The following is a 21,940-nucleotide window of genomic DNA, read 5'->3' on the forward strand; positions in this document are numbered from 1 at the left end:
AACTAAATCATGCTTTTTATCCTCTTAAATTTCAGATTAGAAACCTACTTTGGACAGAGAAAGGTTACACAGATTAACTTTTTTAAAATACAATTTTAAAGGTCTCCATTTACAGTTATTATAAAACAAATTAACACTATTTTTTAAGTAACACAGTCTCAAAACCTCAAAACCGAGGATTCGAATTTCATCTTATTTCTTCAAATCATTAACTTAGGTATGTCAATTATAGCTCCATAGAGCTTCCCAGATGGCAGCAGTGGTAAAGAACCCGCCTGTCAAGGTAGGAGATGTAAGAGACACAGGTTCAATTCCTGGGTCGGGAAGACTGACCCCCTGGAGAAGGAAATGGTAACCCATTCCAGTATTCCTGCTTGGAGAATCCCATGGACAGAGGAACCTGGTAGGCTGCACTGCATAGGGTCACATAGAGTTGGACATGACTGAAGCAACTTAGCACAAAATGGGAGGAGGGGATCATTCACTTAACTCGCCTGAATTCTTACTTGCTTTTGATATTTGCAGTGCCGCACTTCTAGCAATAAGACAACAGGCCTCCCATGACTCACCTATTAAATCTATCATCTGACTGCAAAAGTCACTTCCATGCTCAACTGAATCCCAGTTTCCCTGGCCCTTTTCCAACAATCTTGCAAAGTGGCTATGATTTGAATAATACAAGTCAGGAGAGAAAACACTGCAGGAGATGTTCTCAGCCTTACTAGAGTATAAGGAACAACAAGAGGTAGTGAGTTGGAGACATACTGTCACTGAAGGTTGCACAAACTGCAGAGAAAATGCAGAGGGCAGGAGATGAACCTAAGAAAAACTGATAAGTCCATGTCACATAAGATTGCTTTGAGAATAAAAACTAAAGTACATAAAATGACTTTTTAAAATAATATATTAATAAAAAAACAAATAAACTTTACATTTACTGGTGGGTGACTAACAAAAACAAGGGGACTTAATATAGGATTAAAGATTAGAAGTTTGCCACGGCTAAGAAAAGAATTCCAGAAACTCAATTTATTTATGACTTGATTACAATCTTGTATTTTTTCTTTATGGAAAAAGAATTTCTAAAAACATGAAATCTGGCAGTTTCCCTGGTGGTCCAGTGGTTAAGAATCTCCTTGCAGTGCAGGGAATGCGAGTTTGATTTCTGGTCAGAGAACTAAGATCCTACATGCCACAGAGCAATGGACGCCATAAGCATTGAGCCCAAGCGCAAACACTCGAGAGTCTGTCCACCATAATGAAAAATCCTGTGCGCCATAACTATTTTAAGACCCAATGCAACCAAATAAATATATATATATTTAAAAACAGGAAATCTGTGCATCCTACAACTGAAACTTTAACATATACTTTTTCCTCAAATACAAAAAGAACAGGATACATCCTAAGAAATCAATATCCAGTTATCATCCGTTATAGAATCAGAAAATAATTTTCTATTTCTAACTACTATAGAATTATGCCTTCTTGGCTAATGGGAACCAAGTTCACAAAACTGAAGGTGAAATGTTTCTGCCTGGAATATAGTTGAACAGGGTCTTTTCTGAGGTATTACGCAGCAGACAGTGAATGCAATGGCATTAACTTACAGTGGCTTGTAGAGACAGAAGTGAAGTAGAAATCAGGTAAGAGGTTTTGAGCCCAGAAAAGAAATTACAACAAATGCAAACTTTACTCAAGTGTAAAGGCTTTTTTCATTTTCTTTTGAAAAGAAAATCTAAAACCAACAGGTACATATGTCCATACAAATGCAAAATGGTCCCTTAATGTAGAATCACTCAGATCAACCATATATATTCTGACATTCTAGAATTTCTATGTACATGTGCATTGATGTTATAGGTATTACTAAAAGATTTGTTTTTAAAATCCCCTATTTCCTGGATGCAACCCTATTTTAGAATTGACTAAAATTAACATACCTTTTTAGTAAGGCCAAGATCCCCTTTCTTGGGCATAAATCCAGGGTCTAAATCATTGGATTCAAGAAGTTTCTTAGTTGGTTTTCTCTGACGCTTACTTTCATAATTTCCTGAAATGCATGTATCTTTTCATTAGATGATTTAGAAACTGGGCACAAGCTGATTTTTTAAAAAACCTATATATCATGCAAAAATTAGTCATCTTATTTTTTTGTTTTTCTCATGATATTCTGGGAAGAGACGGGGTAAAAATTTATTTATTCTAAAATACTAGTTAATGTAAAACAAAATAAGAAAATAGTTCTGAATATAGACACAAACTAATGTGAGGCTGTTCTTATGTCAACGTGTGTGTATATACACAAATGAACTAAGGGAGAAATCGAAAGGGCAGAACTGCCTTTAGAGCAATCAACTGGTGGTTTAAAAAAAAAAAAAAAAGGAGAAGTGAATTCAACAGAGCCAGAATTCTGGGCATAAATGGACCAAGAGTAGAACTTTTGTTCTATTCCTAAATAAGTAGAGACACTTATTTACTTTATAGGACTGCTCTTAAGAATTATATAAAACAGCCAAATAACAGTTTGGCACATAATGGGGAATGAACTGCTGACCGTCTTTATTATTCTTTTTGATTCTGTCTTATTTGATTCTGCACAACTGGACACCTTTCTAAAGAATAACATCACAAGCAATTCTTGGGAATTTAAGAAAGTTACATGCAAAATTTTCCTTGGCTGACTACAATACTCAATAGTCAGTATTAAAAAAAGTATAAAATTAAAAACAACTTCCCAAGTAACACAAAGATTGGTAAAATCAGTATCTAAAGTATAATTTTTATGTGTTTATTCAACTAGTATGCAGTGCTCTTCCCCAAAATCCTAGTCTGAGTGCTGATTCACACTGTGGTTGATCAACAATTATGAAGAGCAGTAACAGTATAAGGTGCCTAGCTTTTTTTGTTTGTTTGTTTGTTTTTAATATGTCTTCCTGACAGTACACCACCAATTTATGATCAGTAGCTGTATCCATTAGCCAATACTATAAGAATTTCCCAGGATCAAAATGGATAGTTTGTTGTACACAGATATACCACTGGCTTTCCATCGAAATATACTAAAATCTCCTGCGTCCTCCAAGTATACCCACTTACATACTGAGACCCATCCCCATCTTACCTGGTGGTTTAACTAGCAATTCCTCAGACTCAAGGGCAGGCCGTGGAGAGACTTCCGGAGCCACAGGTACAGATAAGGTCAGCTGTGGCAACTCAGCATGTCCACCTCCAAGTTCTGACTGAGCCAAGGGCCCTTCCAAAAATGGAGCCTCCCTTTCAAGAACTGGAGGCTCTTCTTTGGTTGAAATCAAAGAATTCTCATCCACCTGTTTGTTCTGAGCACTAGATCGACATCGGGCTAAAAGGCTTTCCTCTTCACAGCGGGAACTTACCTAAGAACAAAAGATAAATGGGCAATCCATAGGCCAAAAGTGTTGTGATTTAAGTGTTAAAAAGAATAATGCACTTATAAAGGAATGAAATCCTGACACATGCTACAAATGGGAGAAACCTGAAGACATAACACTAACTGAGATGAGCAGACACAAAAGGACAAATATTGTATGAGGTGAATTCTGTAAATAGGAAAATTCACAGGACAAAAAAAATAGAATGGTGGTTGCCAGGGGTTAAAGGAAGGGGGAAGTGGAAACATTTTAACAGGTACTGAGTTTCAGTTTGGGATCATGAAAAAGTTCCAAAGACAATGATGGCATACTTAATGCCACAGAATTTTACACTTAAAAAATGGTCAGGGACTTCCCTGGTGGCACAGTTGGATAAGAATCTGCCAGTGCAGGAGACACAGGTTCAGTCCCAGGTCTGGGAAGATTCCACATGACACAGAGCAACTAAGCCCGCCGACAACACTACTGAGCCTGTGTTTTCAAAGCCGCACAGTGCACTACTGAGGCTGGCACGCCTAGAGCCTACGCTGCACGACACAAGCTACCACAATGAGAAGCCTGTGCACCACAACGAAGCGCACCCACTACGTGCCACAACTAGAGAAAGCCCACATGTAGCAAAGAAGAGCCAGCATAGCCAAGAACAAAAATAGGCAAAAACTGGGAGGAAAAAAGGTTAAAATGATCAATTTTATGTTATATGTATATATTTCACTGTAATTTTAAAGGGTAAAAACGTCATTGACAGATACAACAAAAACGACAAAATGATCTCAGGAACGACAGAATGATCTTGGTTCGTTTCCAAAGCACATCATACAACATCACAGAGACTGAGAAACACTAAAGCTATAAAAATCCATTAAGGCCATAGTGATGATCTTAAAAAAGACAAAAAAGATTCTCTAAACTTAAAGTGTTAGTTTCTCTGCCGTGTCCGACTCTTTGAGACCCCATAGACTGTAGCCCGCTAGGCTCCTGTCCATGTAATTCTCCTGGCAAAGATACTGGAGTGGGTTGGCCATTTCCTTCTCCAAAAGATTCCCTAATGTGCCATCAATAAAAGCAGCTAATAATAAACTTCCAACATTGAACTGATACATTAATGGGAAAGAAACATACCCATTTCTATACTATAAAATGAGATTGCCAGATAATATAAGCAGAAGAGATAATAAAATCTGAAAGTCTTCATTTTATAACCTCAAATGAAATTATTGATATAGACAAGGAATTATAATTGATTTAAAAAATCAGGGAAATAGCTGATGGGAAACACGATATTCTGTTGGAGTCAAATTAATTATACATGTAGTGTTGCTTGATCAAAAGAGGTGAAGCATAACTCAAACCAGAGACATCAGTTAATCACCATTTTGAGCTAGTGGAGGTTAAATACTTTCCAATGTCATGCAACAGCTATGATGTAATCTAGCCAAAATGTTTAACTTGAATCTATCAAAATATTAGTTAAAACTACCACTTAACAGGGAACCTAGAAGCAAATTGAGAAGGCAGATACTCTTAATATGTCACTCTCATCACTTACATAGGGTCATGAAAGCGGGTGACTGTCCTGGATTTAAAGCGATTAAAGAAATACAACAATAAGATATAAAGTGTAGCCCTGGACTGGATCTTGTTTCAGATAAATTAAATGTAAAGGTTAGGAAATAACTGGAGAAATCTGAATAAGGATTTGTTATTAGATTTTTAGAGGTGCGTATTACCTAGGGAAACAGAGTCAAAATATCTCTTCTGCTGCTACTGCTGCTAAGTCGCTTCAGTCGTGTCCGACTCTGTGTGACCCCACAGACGGCAGCCCACCAGGCTCCCCCGTCCCTGGGATTCTCTAGGCAAGAACACTGGAGTGGGTTGCCATTTCCTTCTCCAATGCATGAAAGTGAAAAGAGAAAGTGAAGTCACTCAGTCGTGTCCGACTCTTCGTGACCCCATGGACTGCAGCCTACCAGGCTCCTCTGTCCATGGGATTTTCCAGGCAAGAGTACTGGAGTGGGGTGCCATTGCCTTCTCTGCAAAATATCTCCTAATTACTTTAAAATATTTTGAGTTTCAAGCAATTCAAGTGAAAAATAAAGCAAATAGGTACTGTAACATTTGTTGACAGAATCAGGCTCAAGCTGTTATTTTTATATTATTTGTATTATTTTTTACTAAATATTTTATCACAGTAATACTACTAAATCATTAAAATCATTTCAAAAGCAAAAGGGGAAAATATACATACACACACTATATACACATAGTATGTAGAATCATTTATACCTTTTCTGTATATGCTAAATACTATGCCAGAAACTGGAAATAAAAAACTACAAAACAAGATTCCAGTTAACAAAACTATTGTCCAGTTGAGATGAAACATGATATTGAAGGCAAAATTGCAGTATCCTAAAAGGACTGATAAAACATTGTTGAAATGTTGGAATATACCTTGTGCACCTGTTCCTGTGTCTTCTTTTGTTTTTTCTTAGGAGCAAATATCTGATCATATTCTTCTGTATATTCCAGAAGCCACTTGCTTGGCTTCCTAAGGCGTTTCTTCTCTGATCGCACAGCTAAAAGAAGAGGCACAAGTTCAGTATTAAACAAAAAGTTAGAGAGAAACCCAATGTTTTCATTATAACCATCTCTGCATTCCCAAAGGAAGAGAAATAGGAAATTCACAAAAAACACCATGATTTAAGCTCCAGGCGGGTAAAAATGATTTGCTATGGTTTATCTTATGCAAAAATTGGGAGGAAGGAAGACCTTTGTTGTTCTATCCACAAACAGCCCACCTAATCTTAAGGAAATTAAACTGAAACTAGTCCTATAGCAGCTTCCCTGGTGACTCAGATGGTAAAGAATCCATCTGCAATGCGGGAGACCTGGGTTTCATCCCTGGGTCAGGAAGACCCCCTGGAGGAGGGCATGCCCACCCACTCCAGCATGCTTGCCTGGAGAATCCCAGGGACAGAGGAGCCTGCCAGGCTGCAGTCCATGGGGTCGCAGAGAGTCAGACATGACTGAGCAACTAGGCACAGCAGAGCACAAAGCGTCCTACAGCAACAGAGCTAATAATACAATATAGATTCTAAATCAGGCAAGTTCATAAAGAACACCACGTAGCATCTCTCTTAAGGGGATTCCTAGGTAGTTCAATGGTAAAGAATCTGCCTGCCAAAGCAAGAGACATGGGTTTGATCCCTGGGTTGGGAAGATCCCCTAGAGAAGGAAGTGGCAACCCACTCCAGTGTTCTTGCCTGGGAAATCCCATGGACAGAGGAGCCTGGTGGGCTATAGTCCATAGAGCTGCAGAAGAATCACCCAACTTAGTGACTAAACAACAACTTCTCGCTGGATTATGCAGAATATTAGATGAATATCCAGATAGAATATTTACCCAATCAGTACTGCAACATGAATTTCAAAACCATTTCACACGTACTTTCTATCACGGTTGTGATGAGTTTCACTTTAGAAACATCAAAAAAATAGTTATCCGTATACCATTAAATGTATGCCAATATAACATTTTAAAATGTATGGCATGTACCCCAACAGAAAAGATATAGAATTCTGGGTACCAGCTTTAAAAAAATACCTCTTGCCATGTTTTATAACCAAAATATCAAAGTACCATACCATTTCTCTTTGAATTAACAGTGAAACAAGTATCTATTATAATTTCCCTATAAAACTTTATCCTAGTCTTAATATACTTCACATGTTGTAATCACTTTACTTTTCGTACTGCAGAGGATGAGACAGTTAGACAGCGTCACTGACTCAATGGACATGAATTTGCACAAATTTTGGGAGATTGTTAAGGACAGCAAAGCCTGGCATGCTGCAGTCCATGGGGTGGCAAAGGGTCAGACAAGACTTAGCGACTGAACAACAACAAGAATCATTTTACTATACTGTAAACTCTTTGGGAGCAGAGGCTAATGCCTACAGAATGCTGGATACAATCTACTCAAGGGGCCAGGAGTACTTCATACTATGGTGACTTCAGAGAACGTTATTCCTGCCTCATTTTAATGTGGCAATATGGGTGTTCTCTTAATAAAAGGAACACAAAAGAAAAGGTCACAGGCTTAGCAAGCACTGGGGCAAACCAGGGTACAGCACCCAGGGCAGTCAGCATGGGGGCCCAAGACACTGGGCACAACAAAAAGAGGGCAAGCGTTGGAAAGCAGGGAACAGGTAAGCAGAGCCATCCATATCTGCGGCCCGGGTGCCCAGGTGCTAGGTGCACAGAATATAGGGTTCTCAAGACATAGAAAGTTATAAAGTAGGGGTGTTTTAGGCATGGGGCACCCTGAATGTGGGATTTTCCTGGCAGGTGCAGAGAAAGATGAGGTGCCCAGCATGCACAGGACATGGGGCACGCTTGTTGTGGGAGTCCCCGAGTACAAGGTAGGATGTTCAAAGTGAGGAACACACTGGAAATAAGAAATATGACATCAGGGACATGGGTGATCCTGGGTACACTGCCAAAATGAGTAAGATACTGCTACATGCCATAATATTAGTAATCCACAGAAACATTATATTAAATGAAAAAACAAAGACAAAAAGATCATGCATTGTATAATTCCATTAATATAAAATGTCCAGAAAGAGCAAATCTATAGAGAGGAGAGAGTAGACTAGTGGTTGCCTGGGACTAGGAATAGGAACAGGGGCTAACTATGATGTATCTTACAGAAATGCTGCTGCTACTGCTGCTACCACTAAGTCACTTCAGTCGTGTCCGACTCTGTGTGACCCCATAGACGGCAGCCCACCAGGCTCCCCTGTCCCTGGGATTCTCTAGGCAAGAACACTGGAGTGCGTTGCCATTTCCTTCTCCAATGCATAAAAGTGAAAAGTGAAAGTGAAGTCACTCAGTCATATCTGATTGATTCTTAGCGACCCCATGGACTGCAGCCTACCAGGCTCCTCTGTCCATTGGATTTTCCAGGCAAGAGTACTGGAGTGGGATGCCATTGCCTTCTCCACAGAAATGCTATAAATATTCAAAAACCGATTTATAGGGATATTTGTACAACTCAGTAAATTTACTAAAAAACATTTGCTTGCACACTTAAAAAGTGTGTGACTTTTGTAGAACGTAAACTTTACCCTGAGTAAGTTTAGATCTTTTCTTCAAAACACTGGTATTTCCCAAGAAGCTAGAATACTAACAGCAACATCAATCCACCAATACAGATTATTAAATCCTCTACTTCTCTGGTTCTGGGATCTCAGAGGAAAAAGAATTTAAAGGGGGTGGGGAGGCAAAAATATAAACAACTGTTCATAATAATGGCAAGTTACTCAGCCCAAATCATCTGCTGAAAGTAAATACAAATACTGAGTAAATATGTTTAAAAATCTATCTTAAACAAAGTAAAAACTGACTAAACTGTAAAGAATTATAAACCAAAATCCAATGGAAAGTAATAACCCAGGGAAATAAGGAGAGCACTGAAACTGATTTTGTCCTGAGGACTTCTTGGCAACCCTGTTGGGAGGCACGAGTTTAAAGGAGACTAAACTTGAGCCCCAAAAGACTCTATCCTCAGAGTTACAGTGAAACAGAAGTAAACTGTATCCCAACCCCCAGGAGACCACAAGGAAAGGTGCTTTGGCACCAAGTAGAAGGGGAGCAGGAGAGAGGACAAGTCCTTGAGAAATTGTGACTGATCCTCCTGTCGGTTTACAGTCTGATGGACAGGAAAATTCAAGTCCCCATAAGAAAGTTAACAGGTCATATTAAACGAAATAAACAGGAATAATCACCTCAGTAAGCTCAAAAAAAAATTTGAAAAACAAACTAGGTATAGAAGGGAATTTTCTCAGTATGAAAGGCCATGTATCAAAATCCCAGTAAATAAATATCATAGTTAAATGCTGAAATCCCAGAAGCTTTCCTCCCTAACATCAGGAGTAACACAAGGATGTCTGTTCACTCTACTTGTCCTCAACAATGCACTGAAGGATTAAGCTAGGGCAATTAGGCAAGAAAAAGAAACAAAATGTTCCCAGATTAGAAAGGATGAAACAAAACAATCTCTTTTGGCTGAAGACATTGCAACCCCATGGACTATAGCCTGCCAGGCTCCTCTGTCCATGAAATTCTCCAGGCAAGAATACTGGAGTGGGTTGCCATTTCCTTCTCCAGGGGATCCTCCTGACCCGGGGATCGAACCCAGGTCTCCTGCATTGCAGGCACATGCTTTACCATCCGAGTTACTAGGGAACCCCAGGAAATCCTAAGGAATTCATAATAAAACAATTAGAGCTTTTAAAAAAAGTTCAGCAAGGTTGCAACACATAAGATCAATATATAAAAGTCAACTGTGGGAACTCAAACTGGGGCTCTGTAACAACCTAGAGGGGTGGGATGGGGAGGAAAGTGGGAGGGAGCTTCAAAAAGGGAGGGTACATATGTACACCTATGTCTGATTCATGTTGATGTTTGGCAGAAACCAACAATTCTGTAAAGCAACTATCCTTCAATTAAAAAAATAAGTAAAAAAAAATTTTTTTAAGTCAACTATATTTCTTACATACTAGCAATGAGAAATCCAAGAATGAAACTAAAAAAAAATCTTATTTATAATAGCACCAAAAAAGGATATAAATATTAAGGGATAAAATGAACAGAAGAAGTGCAAGAGTTGTACACTGAAAACTACAAAATATTGTTGAAAGAAATCAAAGATGACCAAAATTAATGAAATGCCATCTCTTGTTCATAGGTTGGAAAACCTAACATTGTTACAATGCCAACACTGCTCAAACTGACCTATGATTCAGCACAACCTCTATCAAAATCCCAGCTGGCTTTTTGGTAGAAATGATAGGAAGCTCCTAAAATAAATACAGAAATGTAAAAATCCAGAAGAATCAAAACAGTCTTGAAAAGGGATAAAGTTGGAAGACTTGCACTTTCTGATTTCAGAGCTACAGTAATTAATTACTAAAAGATTAAGAATTTGTGGTACTGGCATATAGTTAAACATATATATTAATAAAAAAGAATTAAGAGTCCAGAAATAAATAACATCACATTTATGGTCAAAAGATTTTCAAAGAGGGTGCCAGGACCATTCAATGGGGAAAGAATACCCTTCTCCACAAATGGTGCTGAGACAACTGGATTAAGCAATGGTTACTTAGCTATGACACCAAAAGCACAACGAACCAAAGAAAAAATTGGCAAATCAGACTTTGTCAAAATTAAGAATGTCTGTGCTTCAAAATATATGATTAAGAATATAAATGGTGACCCAGAAAATATGAGAAAATATGTGCAAATCATACCTAATAGTGGACTTATATAGACCATGTAAAGAATTCTTACAATTAAATAATAGAGACAAACAGCCCAATAAAGATTTTAACTGATCAAAAAACATATAAAAAAAGATGTTCAATATCGTCAGTTGTCAGCGAAATGCAAATCAAAACCACAGTAATGAGATAGCACTTGACACCAACCAGGACAGCTTTGTTAAATAGGTGTATATGTAGAGGTAGACACCTTTGCAAAACATTCTGGCAGGTCCTCAAAACTTGTACAGCAGGAAGGCAGAATCAGTTAGGAAGTTACAGTACCCCAGGGCAAGTACAAACCCATGAAAAACAGCACTGAAATGGATTAGAACAGCCAATCCACTTTACCTGAGACTGCCACTCCGAAAGCAAGCACAATTGAGCTCCCCCTTAAAGCTGAATGTTGGAGGTGTCCAACATTGAAGTTTCTGCGTTTCTGTCTAATCTTACTGGGAACCCAACAGAAGTCACACAGTTTGGACTCTTGGAGGCACTACAAATAAGGGAGAGAGGGAACAACATGTTGTGGAACCAGAGGGGCTATAGTGACAAAGACAGGGGCCAGATTGGTAAGACTGGGAGAAAGTACTCAACTCCTGGCTTCTCTCTACAAAGGGAGGTAAAAGAGGGAGCATTTGGAAATCTGGGTTTTTAGAAAATTGCCCAAGGGACTAGTACCTGTTTGGCCTGCTTGTGGGAGCTAACAGAGAGCTGGCTTCTTTAGATACCTGGGAGCTGCTGAGAATTAAAGACAGTGAGAAAGCTTGTTGCAATAGCAACAACTAACTTGCAGTACTGCAGAAAAACACAAGAGGAAGCAAGAGATTGCAAACTCCTGAAAAAGAAATAGACAAACCTCTCTGATTAGGAAACTACACACACAAGCCCACACAAACCCATTCTACAAAAAAGATTCCAGAGGTCCCCAGAATCTCTAGCCAAGATGATTGGTATGCCTTCCCCTATATGAAGCCTCTCTGTAAAGACTCAGAAAAGTGGCTGTTTAATCAAATTCAAATGCATGAAAATAGGGGTAGGGGGGTAGGGGGAGGAGGGTTTATGAAATATATGAAGAAACAAGGAAACACATCCCAAAGAATCAAAATAGATCTCCAGAAACTAATCATAAAGTAACAGAGATCTATGAATTATCAAAGAACTCAAAACAATTGTATTCAGGAAACTCAGTTATCTACAAGAGAACACCAATATCTAAAAGAAACCATGACAGTCAACAAAAAATAATAACAGTCAACAAAAAATACTAGAATTCTTTAAGACTAAACTACCATTTTATAGAAAAACCTGTAATCACTTTTTAAAATCCAGATGGATATCAAACTTATCTTGGAATTTCTTGAAGAATACAAATGCCCAGGTATTACTTTTTTCTCCAAAGCTCCAGATAGGTTTCTAATGAGCAGTCATGTTTAAAAACAAGTACACTCTATGATGATTTTTACTTTTATCTAGTTTATTTTACTTCTTCTATTTCAAAATCAGTGCTACTATTTCATTCAGCATGTTTTCCAATTTCTCCATCCTTTTTAAAAAAATTTTCTTTCTTAAGTCTTTATAAGCATAATAGAAAAGCTTTTGTGTGGGTGTATGCATATATGTGTGTGTGTGTGTGTGTGTATATACAGTATGTATATATATATATATACAGTATGTATAACATATATTTTGGAAAAAATGAGTTATTGTCTAGCAAAAAATTTTATGACATTCATTCCATTTGTTTGACTTAATCTGAATGCGAGATTTCTAATTTATATTCACTCAAAACTTTGATATAATTCCATGTATTTTGGCATCAAGTATTACAGCTAAAAGTCTAGAAAGCTTATCATCTTAGTGATTTAAAAACATTTTTTGAATGAGGCTTGAAATTTCTAATTCAATTCTGAGAACCTAAAGAAATACTATGCTCTGTAAAAACAAACAAAAAGAGGAAATTAACATGTACAACAACATTATTAACTACAGATTTTGTTCAAAATTTCACAAATTTTTATCCTAGTGTCCATTATTTGCTTTCTTTTCATACCTTATTCAAAACTCCACGTTGTATTCAACTACACTGAGCAGCTGAAGCTGCATGCAACAAATTCTGGAAAACTCTCTTTGCATTTTTATTTTCTATTTTCTATTTCCTTGCTATGGCTTCTTAAGATACACCCACTGTTTAAAACTGGACAATTAATTTCCAAATACATGGGATTTTTAAAGTATCTTTGAAATAAATTTCTCATTCTGATACTAATTGCTCATTTAAATGCTTACTTCTCTGCAATTGCCCTTTGTGCTTTTTCAGTCTTCTAACATTACTGAAGCTTTCAATGGCTAGGTCAAAAATCTTTTTTGGTAAATGACACATTACACTTGAAAATATATGGGTTATTTTTAAATATCTTTTGCTACTGATCTCTAACATAATTCCACAGTAATAAGACAACACTCTGATTTCAATATCTTTCAGCTCAGTTCAGTCGCTTTCGACTCTTTGCCACCCCATGGACTGCAGCACACGAGGCTTCCCTGTCTATGATCAACTCCCAGAGCTTGAGCAAACTCATGTTTGAGTAAACTCATGTCTATCAAGTTGGTGACGTCATCCAGCCATCTCATCCTCTGTTGTCCCCTTCTCCTCCTGTCTCCAATCTTTCCCAGCATCAGGGTCTTTTCCAATGAGTCAGTTCTTAGCATCAGGTGGCCAAAGTATTGGAGTTTCAGCTTCAGCATCAGTCCTTCCAATGAATATTCAGGACTCATTTCCTTTAGGATTGACTGGTTGGATCTCCCTGCAGTCCAAGGGACGCTCAAGAGTCTTCTCCAACACCACAGTTCAAAAGCATCAATTCTTCAGCGTTCAGCTTTCTTTATAGTCCAACTCTAACATCCAACCTAGATAGCATATTCAAAAGCAGAGACATTACTTTGCCAACAAAGGTTCGTCTAGTCAAGGCTATGGTTTTTCATGTGGTCATGTATGGATGTGAGAGTTGGACTGTGGAGAAGGCTGAGTGCCAAAGAATTGATGCTTTTGAACTGTGATGTTGGAGAAGACTCTTGAGAGTCCCTTGGACTGCAAGGAGATCCAACCAGTCCATTCTGAAGGAGATCAGCCCTGGGATTTCTTTGGAAGGAATGATGCTAAAGCTGAAACTCCAGTACTTTGGCCACCTCATGCGAAGAGTTGACTCATTGGAAAAGACTCTGATGCTGGGAGGGATTGGGGGCAAGAGGAGAAGGGGACGACAGAGGATGAGATGGCTGGACGGCATCACTGACTCGATGGACGTAAGTCTGAGTGAACTCCGGGAGTTGGTGATGGAGAGGGAGGCCTGGCGTGCTGCGATTCATGGGGTCGCAGAGAGTCGGACACGACTGAGCGACTGATCTGATCTGATCTGATCACATCCATACATGGCTACTGGAAAAACCAGAGCTCTGACTAGACGGACCTTTGTCGCCAAAGTGATGTCTCTGCTTTTTAATATGCTGTCTAGGTTGGTCACAGCTTTTCTTCCAAGGAGCAAGCATCTTTTAATTTCATGGCAGCAGTCACCATCTGCAGTGATTTTGGAATCCAAAAAAATAAAGTCTCTCATTATTTCCATTGTTTCCCCATTTATTTGCCATAAAGTGATAGGACCAGATGCCATGATCTTAGTTTTCTGAATGCTGAGTTTTAAGCCAGCTTTTTCACTCTCTTCTTTCACTTTCATCAAGAGGCTCTTTAGTTCCTCTTCACTTTCTGCCATAAAGGTGGTGTCATCCGCATATATGAGGTTATTAATATTTCTCCCGGCAATCTTGATTCCAGCTTATGCTTCATTGAGCCCGGCATTTTGCATGATTTACTCTGCCTAGAAGTTAAATAAGCAGGCTGACAATATACAGCTTTGACGTACTCCTTTCCCGATTTGGAACCAGTCTGTTGTTCCATGTCCAGTTCTAACTGTTGCTTCCTGACCTGCATATAGATTTCTCAGGAGGCAGGTAAGGTGGTCTGGTATGCCCATCTCTTGTAGAATTTTCCACAGTTTTTTGTGATCTATACAGTCAAAGGCTTTGGCGTAGTCAATAAAGCAGAAATAGATGTTTTTCTGGAACTCTCTTGTTTTTTTGATGATCTAATGGATGTTGGCAATTTTATCTCTGGTTTCTCTGCCTTTTCTAAATCCAGCCTGAAGTTCACGGTTCACATACTGTTGAAGCCTGACTTGTAGAATTTCAAGCATTACTTTGCTAGCATGTGAGATGAGAGCAGATCCAGGATAAAACCCACATCTCTTGCCTCTCCTGCTTTGGCAGGAATATTCTTAACTTGTGAGTCACCTGGGAAGCACCACTATCATCTCAATTGGTGCAGAAAAGATTGAATTCAACACTTTCTCCTAATAGAAAACACTCAACAAACTAGGAACATAAAGAAATAATCTAAAATAAAAGTTATATATGAAAATCCCACAGCTAACATGAGCATCTATAGTGAAAAACTGAAAGATCAGGAAGAGGGCTAGGATGCCCATTCTTGCCAATTTAACACGACACTGGAAGTCCAAGCCAGAGCTATTTGACAAGAATTATAAACAACGATAAATAAAAGACATTTTATAAATAAAAGACATTCAAATTGGAAAGGAAAAAGTAAAATGATCTCAGTTCATAGATGCCATGATCTTATGTAAAGAAAACCCTGAAGATTCCACCAAAAAAAGCTGTAAGAATAATAATGAATTCAGTAAAGCTGAAAGATAGAAAAATCAACTTTTAAAACTCAGTTGTGTTTCTGGGCTTCCCTGGTAGCTCAGTGGTAAAGAATCTGCCTACCAATGCAGGAGACATGGGTTCGATCTGTGATCCACAAAGATTCCACATGCCAAGGAGAAGCTAAGCCCACGTGCCACAACTACTGAGTCCAGGAGCCACAACTACTGAAGCCTGCTCACCGTAGAGCCTGTGCTCAGCAACAAGAGAAGCCACTGCAATGAGAGCCCTGAACACTGCAACTAGAGAGTACAGCCCCCACTTGCCACAATTAGAGGAAAGCCCTCACTGCAATGAAGACCCAGCACAGTCAAAAATAAACATTTTTTTAAAAAAACATCAGATTGTGTGTTGATGTTTAGTAGAAACCAACACAATACCGTAAAGTGATTATCCTGCAATTAAAAATAAATGAATTAGGGTACACGTGTCTCTTTCCCTTCTGGTTTCCTCAGTGTGTATGCCCAGCAGTGGGATTGCTGGATCATAAGGCAGTTCTATTTCCAGTTTTTTAAGGAATCCACACTTAGTGGCTGTACTAGTTTGCATTCCCACCAACAGTGTAAGAGGGTTCCCTTTTCTCCACACCCACTCCAGCATTTATTGCTTGTAGACTTTTGGATCGCAGCCATTCTGACTGGCGTGAAATGGTACCTCATAGTGGTTTTGATTTGCATTTCTCTGATAATGAGTGATGTTGAGCATCTTTTTATGTTTGTTAGCCATCTGTATGTCTTCTTTGGAGAAATGTCTATTTAGTTCTTTGGCTCATTTTTTGATTGGATTATTTATTTTCTGGAGTTGAGCTGTAGGAGTTGCTTGTATATTTTTGAGATTAGTTGTTTGGGGCTGGTGCACTGGGACAACCCAGAGGGATGGTATGGGGAGGGAGGAGGGAGGAGGGTTCAGGATGGGGAACACATGTATACCTGTGGCGTATTCATTTCAATATTTGGCAAAACTAATTCAATAAAGTTTAAAAATAAAATAAAATACAAAAAAAAAAAAGAATTATATAAATTAATTTTTAAAAACCAGTTTGTGTTTCTATATAATAACAACAAACAATTCAAAAAGAAAATTAAGAAAACAATCTCATAATACAATAACAAAGAATAAAACACTCACAAATAAACTTACGCAAGGATGTGAAGGAGTTGAGTACTAAACACAAATAAATGAAAAGACAGCCTGTGTTCATGGATTCAAAGATTTAACATTAACAAAACATAATACTGCACAAGTGATCTTCAGATTCAGTACTCTATCAAAATTCCAATGTCATTTTTTGCAGAAATACAAAAAAGCCATCCTATACTCAAAATACTCTTGACAAAGACTGATCATACATTGTTTTCAAAACATACTACACAACTACAATAGTCAAAACAAACTTGTTATTACCATAAAGACAAACATATAGATCAACAGAACAGAGAGTACAGAAATAAACCCTTAAACGTATGTCAAATTATCTCTGACAAAGGATTTCCAACACTTTGGACACCTGAAGCAAAGCCAACTCACTGGAAACAGACCCTGATCCTCGGAAAGATTGAAGGCAAAAGGAAAAGGGGGTGACAAAAAAAATAAGATGATTAGGTAGCATTACAAACTCAATGGACATGAATCTGAGCAAATGCCAGGAGCTGGTAGAGGTCAGAAGAGCCTGGCATGCCAGGGTCCATGAGGTTGCAAGAGTTGGACACAATTTAGCGACTGAACAAGACTATACATACAATGGGGAAAAGTACAGCATGCTTAATAAATGGGGCTGTATAGTAATGCGCATACAGTTAAGATTGTAGTATATACTTTCAACTTGTTCAGAAGGTAAATTCATGTGTTTTTTACCATAATAAATATAAAGTGCTGATATAAACACTAAGCAAAAAACCCCAAAGTACCACATATTATATGATTCTATTTATATGAAATGTATAGAACAAGCAAATCTATAGACAGGGCCGAGATGAAGAGAGACTGATAAAGGCTGCAAGATTTCTTTCTAGGGTGATGCAAATGTTCCAAAATTAATCATGTTTATGGATGCACAAGTCTCTGAGTATACTAAAAACCACTGAAGTACCAACTTTCAAAAGGTGAACTTTATGATACGTGAATTATATTTCAATAAAGCTGTGAGAAAACAGAATCTACATGGAGAAATCTTTTAAGGAAAGTCAGTTTTATCCTCAATGCATAATACTTATATTTTGAAAAATGTATGCTGCTTTCCTTCTGCAGCTAAGGTAGGATACCCTGGCATTTCAGATTTTTAAACATTTATTCTCAAACTTCATTCCAGAAGGGATGCAAGACATCTAAGTTCTTCAAATAAGTACCACAAAACAGTCACATTTTTTCAAAAACATATCCCCTTTGTCTATATAACAGGAGAGCCTTCCTTAAGCTGTAAGAGCTTAACATTCAATAAAATCTATTTGCTTTCTGTAAACTAACAACTAGATTTTAATCTTACACTCAGAATCTCTCAAATACAGCATCTCCAAAAGTTCATAGATTTAAAAAGGTATGAAATGGGGAGCAGATCTTGATACTTATTAAAAGCAAAAGAAAAAAGAGCTTCTTGGTAAAATGTAACTTCTGAAAGTATGTGGAAACCTGGTCATCAAAATTCAGACCCTTCTACATAAAGCCCTTTTTTCACTTCAAGTAATTAACCCTTCCCTCCCAATTTACACTTAGGTCTTCCGTGAAAACAGACCACACTTGGTAGGGTATTATTATCATCACTTCATCTAGTCCCTTTCTTTCACAGTTAGGAATCCTTACCTGGTTCGGGGAGCTCAGGTTGAGGAGTCAAACTGGGAATTCCCGGCTCCTTTTCCATCTCCTCATTGCTAGCATTGGATTTATCACAAACATTCAACCGCGGCCCAGCTGAATCTAAGTGGTTGGCATGATTTGGATCTGTCAGTGCATCCTCTAGTTTGTTTGTCGAAGCAGGAGGTCTCTGCTCTGGGAACTCGTCTTCCTTCTTTACAGGGTCAGCAGAAAGCAAGACCCCAAAGGCACCCTCAGAGTTTTCTTTTTCCTTAAATCTGTTAGTGCGTTTACGAGGTTTAGTGCGCCTTTGGTTTAAACGTTGCCATCGCTTTTTAGGCACTGCTTCATTTATACTATTGGGTTCATCATTCTCACTGTTCATTTCAGAGTCCAGCTTTGGGACTTTCCTGATTTCAAAAGAGGGGCCTTTTTCAGGAATTTTTTCAGGGTCAGACTGGTTGACTTTATTATCAAAACTAACACTGGAAAAATGGGCACCATCTTCACTTGTTAAATGGCCCATTAAATGAAGGGTTGGTTCTTTACCAGGGTCTTCTGCTTCACCTCTGGAGGAGCTGTTCTCTGAACCCCTACTCTCTCTGTCTCCCTGTAGTGCAGCCTCAAGAGTCACAGCTGGAAGCTCATTCAGTTTTCTTCTGCGTTCTGTTTTTAAGGCTTTACGGTTCACTGTGTTCTTTCCCATCTGGGCTGAAAAACCATCTCGAAATTTGGATGGCTTTGATCGACCACAGTTGCGCCTAGTAACGCAGTTTGAACGATTTTTGCCAGAAGCAGGGAGGTCTCTTTTATCAGACCCCAAGCCAGGCAGGGAAGTAGACAGCTCCCCAGACAGTGCCGAGTCGCCCCCACCAGGGCCAGGGTGGACTGGATCCTGAGTGCCATCTCCACTTTTTTCTGAACTGTGATTGGAGCCTCCTGAAACCAAGACCTTAGGAGCTGACACAGGACTACTGGTAGAACAGTCCCCAAGACCAGGACTCCGATAAGAGATCAAGTTCTGAGCTGTCATTATTCGTTGCTCCTTGGTCTTACTATCATGCATATCTTTCAACATCATTAGTAATGTACTGAATTTGTAGTCTGGTTCAATAGGTATGTGATTCTGACCAGAGGCAGAAGAAAAAAGTAATGGTTTCGATGGCTTTGACGTTCCGGAGTCACTGACATCTTCACTTAAAGATCTGTAAGAGAGCTCCTTCAACTCTGACAGAACGTGTTTCACCACTGCTGTTTCTATGTCACTCGAATCCCTGGTTTTCTCATGCATGTTGCTCAGTAGTTTCAGTCCATCCACTTTCCCGCTTTTAGAAATGCTGGCCAAAGGAGAGCCTTTGTTATCAGAAGAGCAGCATTTCAAACTGCAGTCCTCATTTGCAACTGGAGGTTCTGCTACAACTGGGTTTTCTTTATGTTTGCACTTGATACTTCGAATTTTGGGCTGTTTGCTTTTTGAATGTAACAGAGCTTGATTTTTAGCCCCACCTTTTATTATTGAGTTCTCACTGGAAATGCTTGATGATGTGTTGAATTTTGGAGAAAATCCATCGTTTCTAAAATCTGGTTGGGGTTTTCGGACAAGAGTTGACACTTTAAGATCAGAGAGATTAATCTGAGACGTCTCAGTTCCAGGCTCTGTTGTCTTAGTACAATTTATTAGGTGGTCCGTATGTGAGTTAGTAATCAGAGACTTCTGCTTTGCTTTTACCTTAGTGTTTGTGGCAGGATACCTAGAATACTTTACCTTTTCATTTTTCTGCACAGGTAACAAGTTCTCTGATCTATCAAAAGCATCTGTAATTTCAAGGACACTGTTATCAGACTCTGAACTATGATCTACAGGATCCAAATCACTGCTTCCATCATCAGAAGTGGTACAAATACTAATGGAATCACTTCGTTTTTCTTCATCACCTGCTCCAATATAGCAGAGCTGTACTTTCGAACTACACATCAGACCTCGCTGGAATTTCTTCTTCTCCCCAGAACGTTTAGAGATCAAGGCACCCTCAGACAAGCCCAGTAAAGAGTCACAATTTGAAGTCTCAAATTCTTTCTTTGCAGTGTTTTTTGCACAAGAAGAAAACAGGAAACTTCCTGGAGCAGTGCTGGGCCCTGTGAGGCTGTTCGCTATCCGGGAAAGTTCATTCGAGGCCTGCTTATCAGACACATCCCCAGAAATAAAGTTTAAGCCAAGGTTTTCTGGAATCTTTCCCCTCCGTTCTTCCTTATGTGTTTCAAATTGCATATGGCCCTTTTTCACACTAGTCCTTTTTGGATTATCAGAGCTCTTTCTGGCTCGAGACTTAGCACAAGGTTTTTCCTTCTCATCTGCAGAATGTTCAGAGTCAAAAGCCAGAGATTTCAAGCAGCCATTAAGCAACAGGTCATGTTCTGATTCAGGATCATTTGTACAGTCCTCAAATGGCATATCCTCCTCACTGTCCAACTTGATTGAACTGGTGACACACTTTCGGTTCTTCGACCCTTTGGGAATATCATACTGCTCAGCAAGACCAACACTGGCTTCCCATTTACTCAAAATCTTCTGAGGAACCTTAAATGTAAAGAAAAAAAGATGATTACTCATCTAAGAAATAGAAGAGGAAACAGGGAAATGATCACTGAACACCTCTCAAATCAGAAGCTTTTCAAGCCTTATTATATTTCTTTGAGGCTCTTTTATGGGACTGTCAGGCTGTTACCTCCCACAGCCCAGTCAGACCTTAGGTAATGGGGATTCCGCAACACTTCTTCTATCACTAAGATCTATTACTGGAGATCCTGGAAACCCTCCACTCTCCTTACCAGTAAAAGCACAAAAAGTGGACCATAAATTAGACTATGACATTACATTACTAATCAACAATATATTACTAAGTCAAGGAATAACCAGATGACTCCTACTTACTCTGCCAATCATAAAGATTTCCTTCCTGAATTATGAAGGCCAAGCACTTGCTGAGTTGCATAAAAGAGAAAACAAAAGGCTAAAGAAGATGAATGTGGAAAAACTAGAACTGGAAATGAGTTAAGTCAGATCTGCCCTAGAAGACCTGAAATTTGAAACTCAGGTTATCACCAGGCCCTTGACTAATCAAGAATTTTCTATACGTTTTACACACAATCTGGATTATAATCAAACAGGTCCTGGGCTTAATCATGTAGTGCAGAGACACCAGTACACCCTGGATAGCTTAACAAGTTACACATGCTCTTGAATCCTCATAGCATAAGGTGGAGAAGGAAATGGCACCCACTCCAGTATTCTTGCCTGGAGAATCCCAGGGACGGGGGAGCCTGGTGGGCTGCCGTCTATGGGGTCGCATAGAGTCGGACACGACTGAAGCGACTTAGCAGCAGCAGCAGCATAGCATAAGGACATCGAGGCTCTGTGAAATATATCTAATTCTCGAGACTCTTATTTCCCTCCCTGGCCTCATACAATAGATGTTAGTCAAGGTTCTAACTATCATTTAGTGTCCACAAATACTTTAATACTTGTGAAAGAGATGTTCTGCTGACCATGTAACAATTCAGGCCACTACACAGGTAGCCTCTTCTTATTAAGCAATATATAGATCATCTGATTTACTTTAGACACAAACACATAG

General features: G+C 38.8%; 1 protein-coding gene across 12 annotated transcripts in view; it reads right to left on the reverse strand.

Moving 5' to 3' along the window:
* Positions 1-21,940, reverse strand: part of NSD1 (nuclear receptor binding SET domain protein 1) — a 154,026-nt gene that overhangs the window by 56,663 nt on the left and 75,423 nt on the right. For all 12 annotated transcript variants that reach the window (XM_044947771.1, XM_044947773.1, XM_044947770.1 and 9 more), the window contains 4 exons: positions 18,315-20,883; positions 5,865-5,989; positions 3,125-3,395; positions 1,944-2,053 (listed from right to left, as the gene is read on the reverse strand). In XM_044947771.1, the coding sequence (XP_044803706.1) occupies positions 1,944-2,053; positions 3,125-3,395; positions 5,865-5,989; positions 18,315-20,883 (3,075 nt within the window). The remainder of the gene's footprint in view (positions 1-1,943; positions 2,054-3,124; positions 3,396-5,864; positions 5,990-18,314; positions 20,884-21,940) is intronic.

Source organism: Bubalus bubalis, chromosome 9 (genome assembly GCF_019923935.1).
Source record: "Bubalus bubalis isolate 160015118507 breed Murrah chromosome 9, NDDB_SH_1, whole genome shotgun sequence".
Classification (NCBI taxonomy): Eukaryota; Metazoa; Chordata; class Mammalia; order Artiodactyla; family Bovidae; genus Bubalus; species Bubalus bubalis.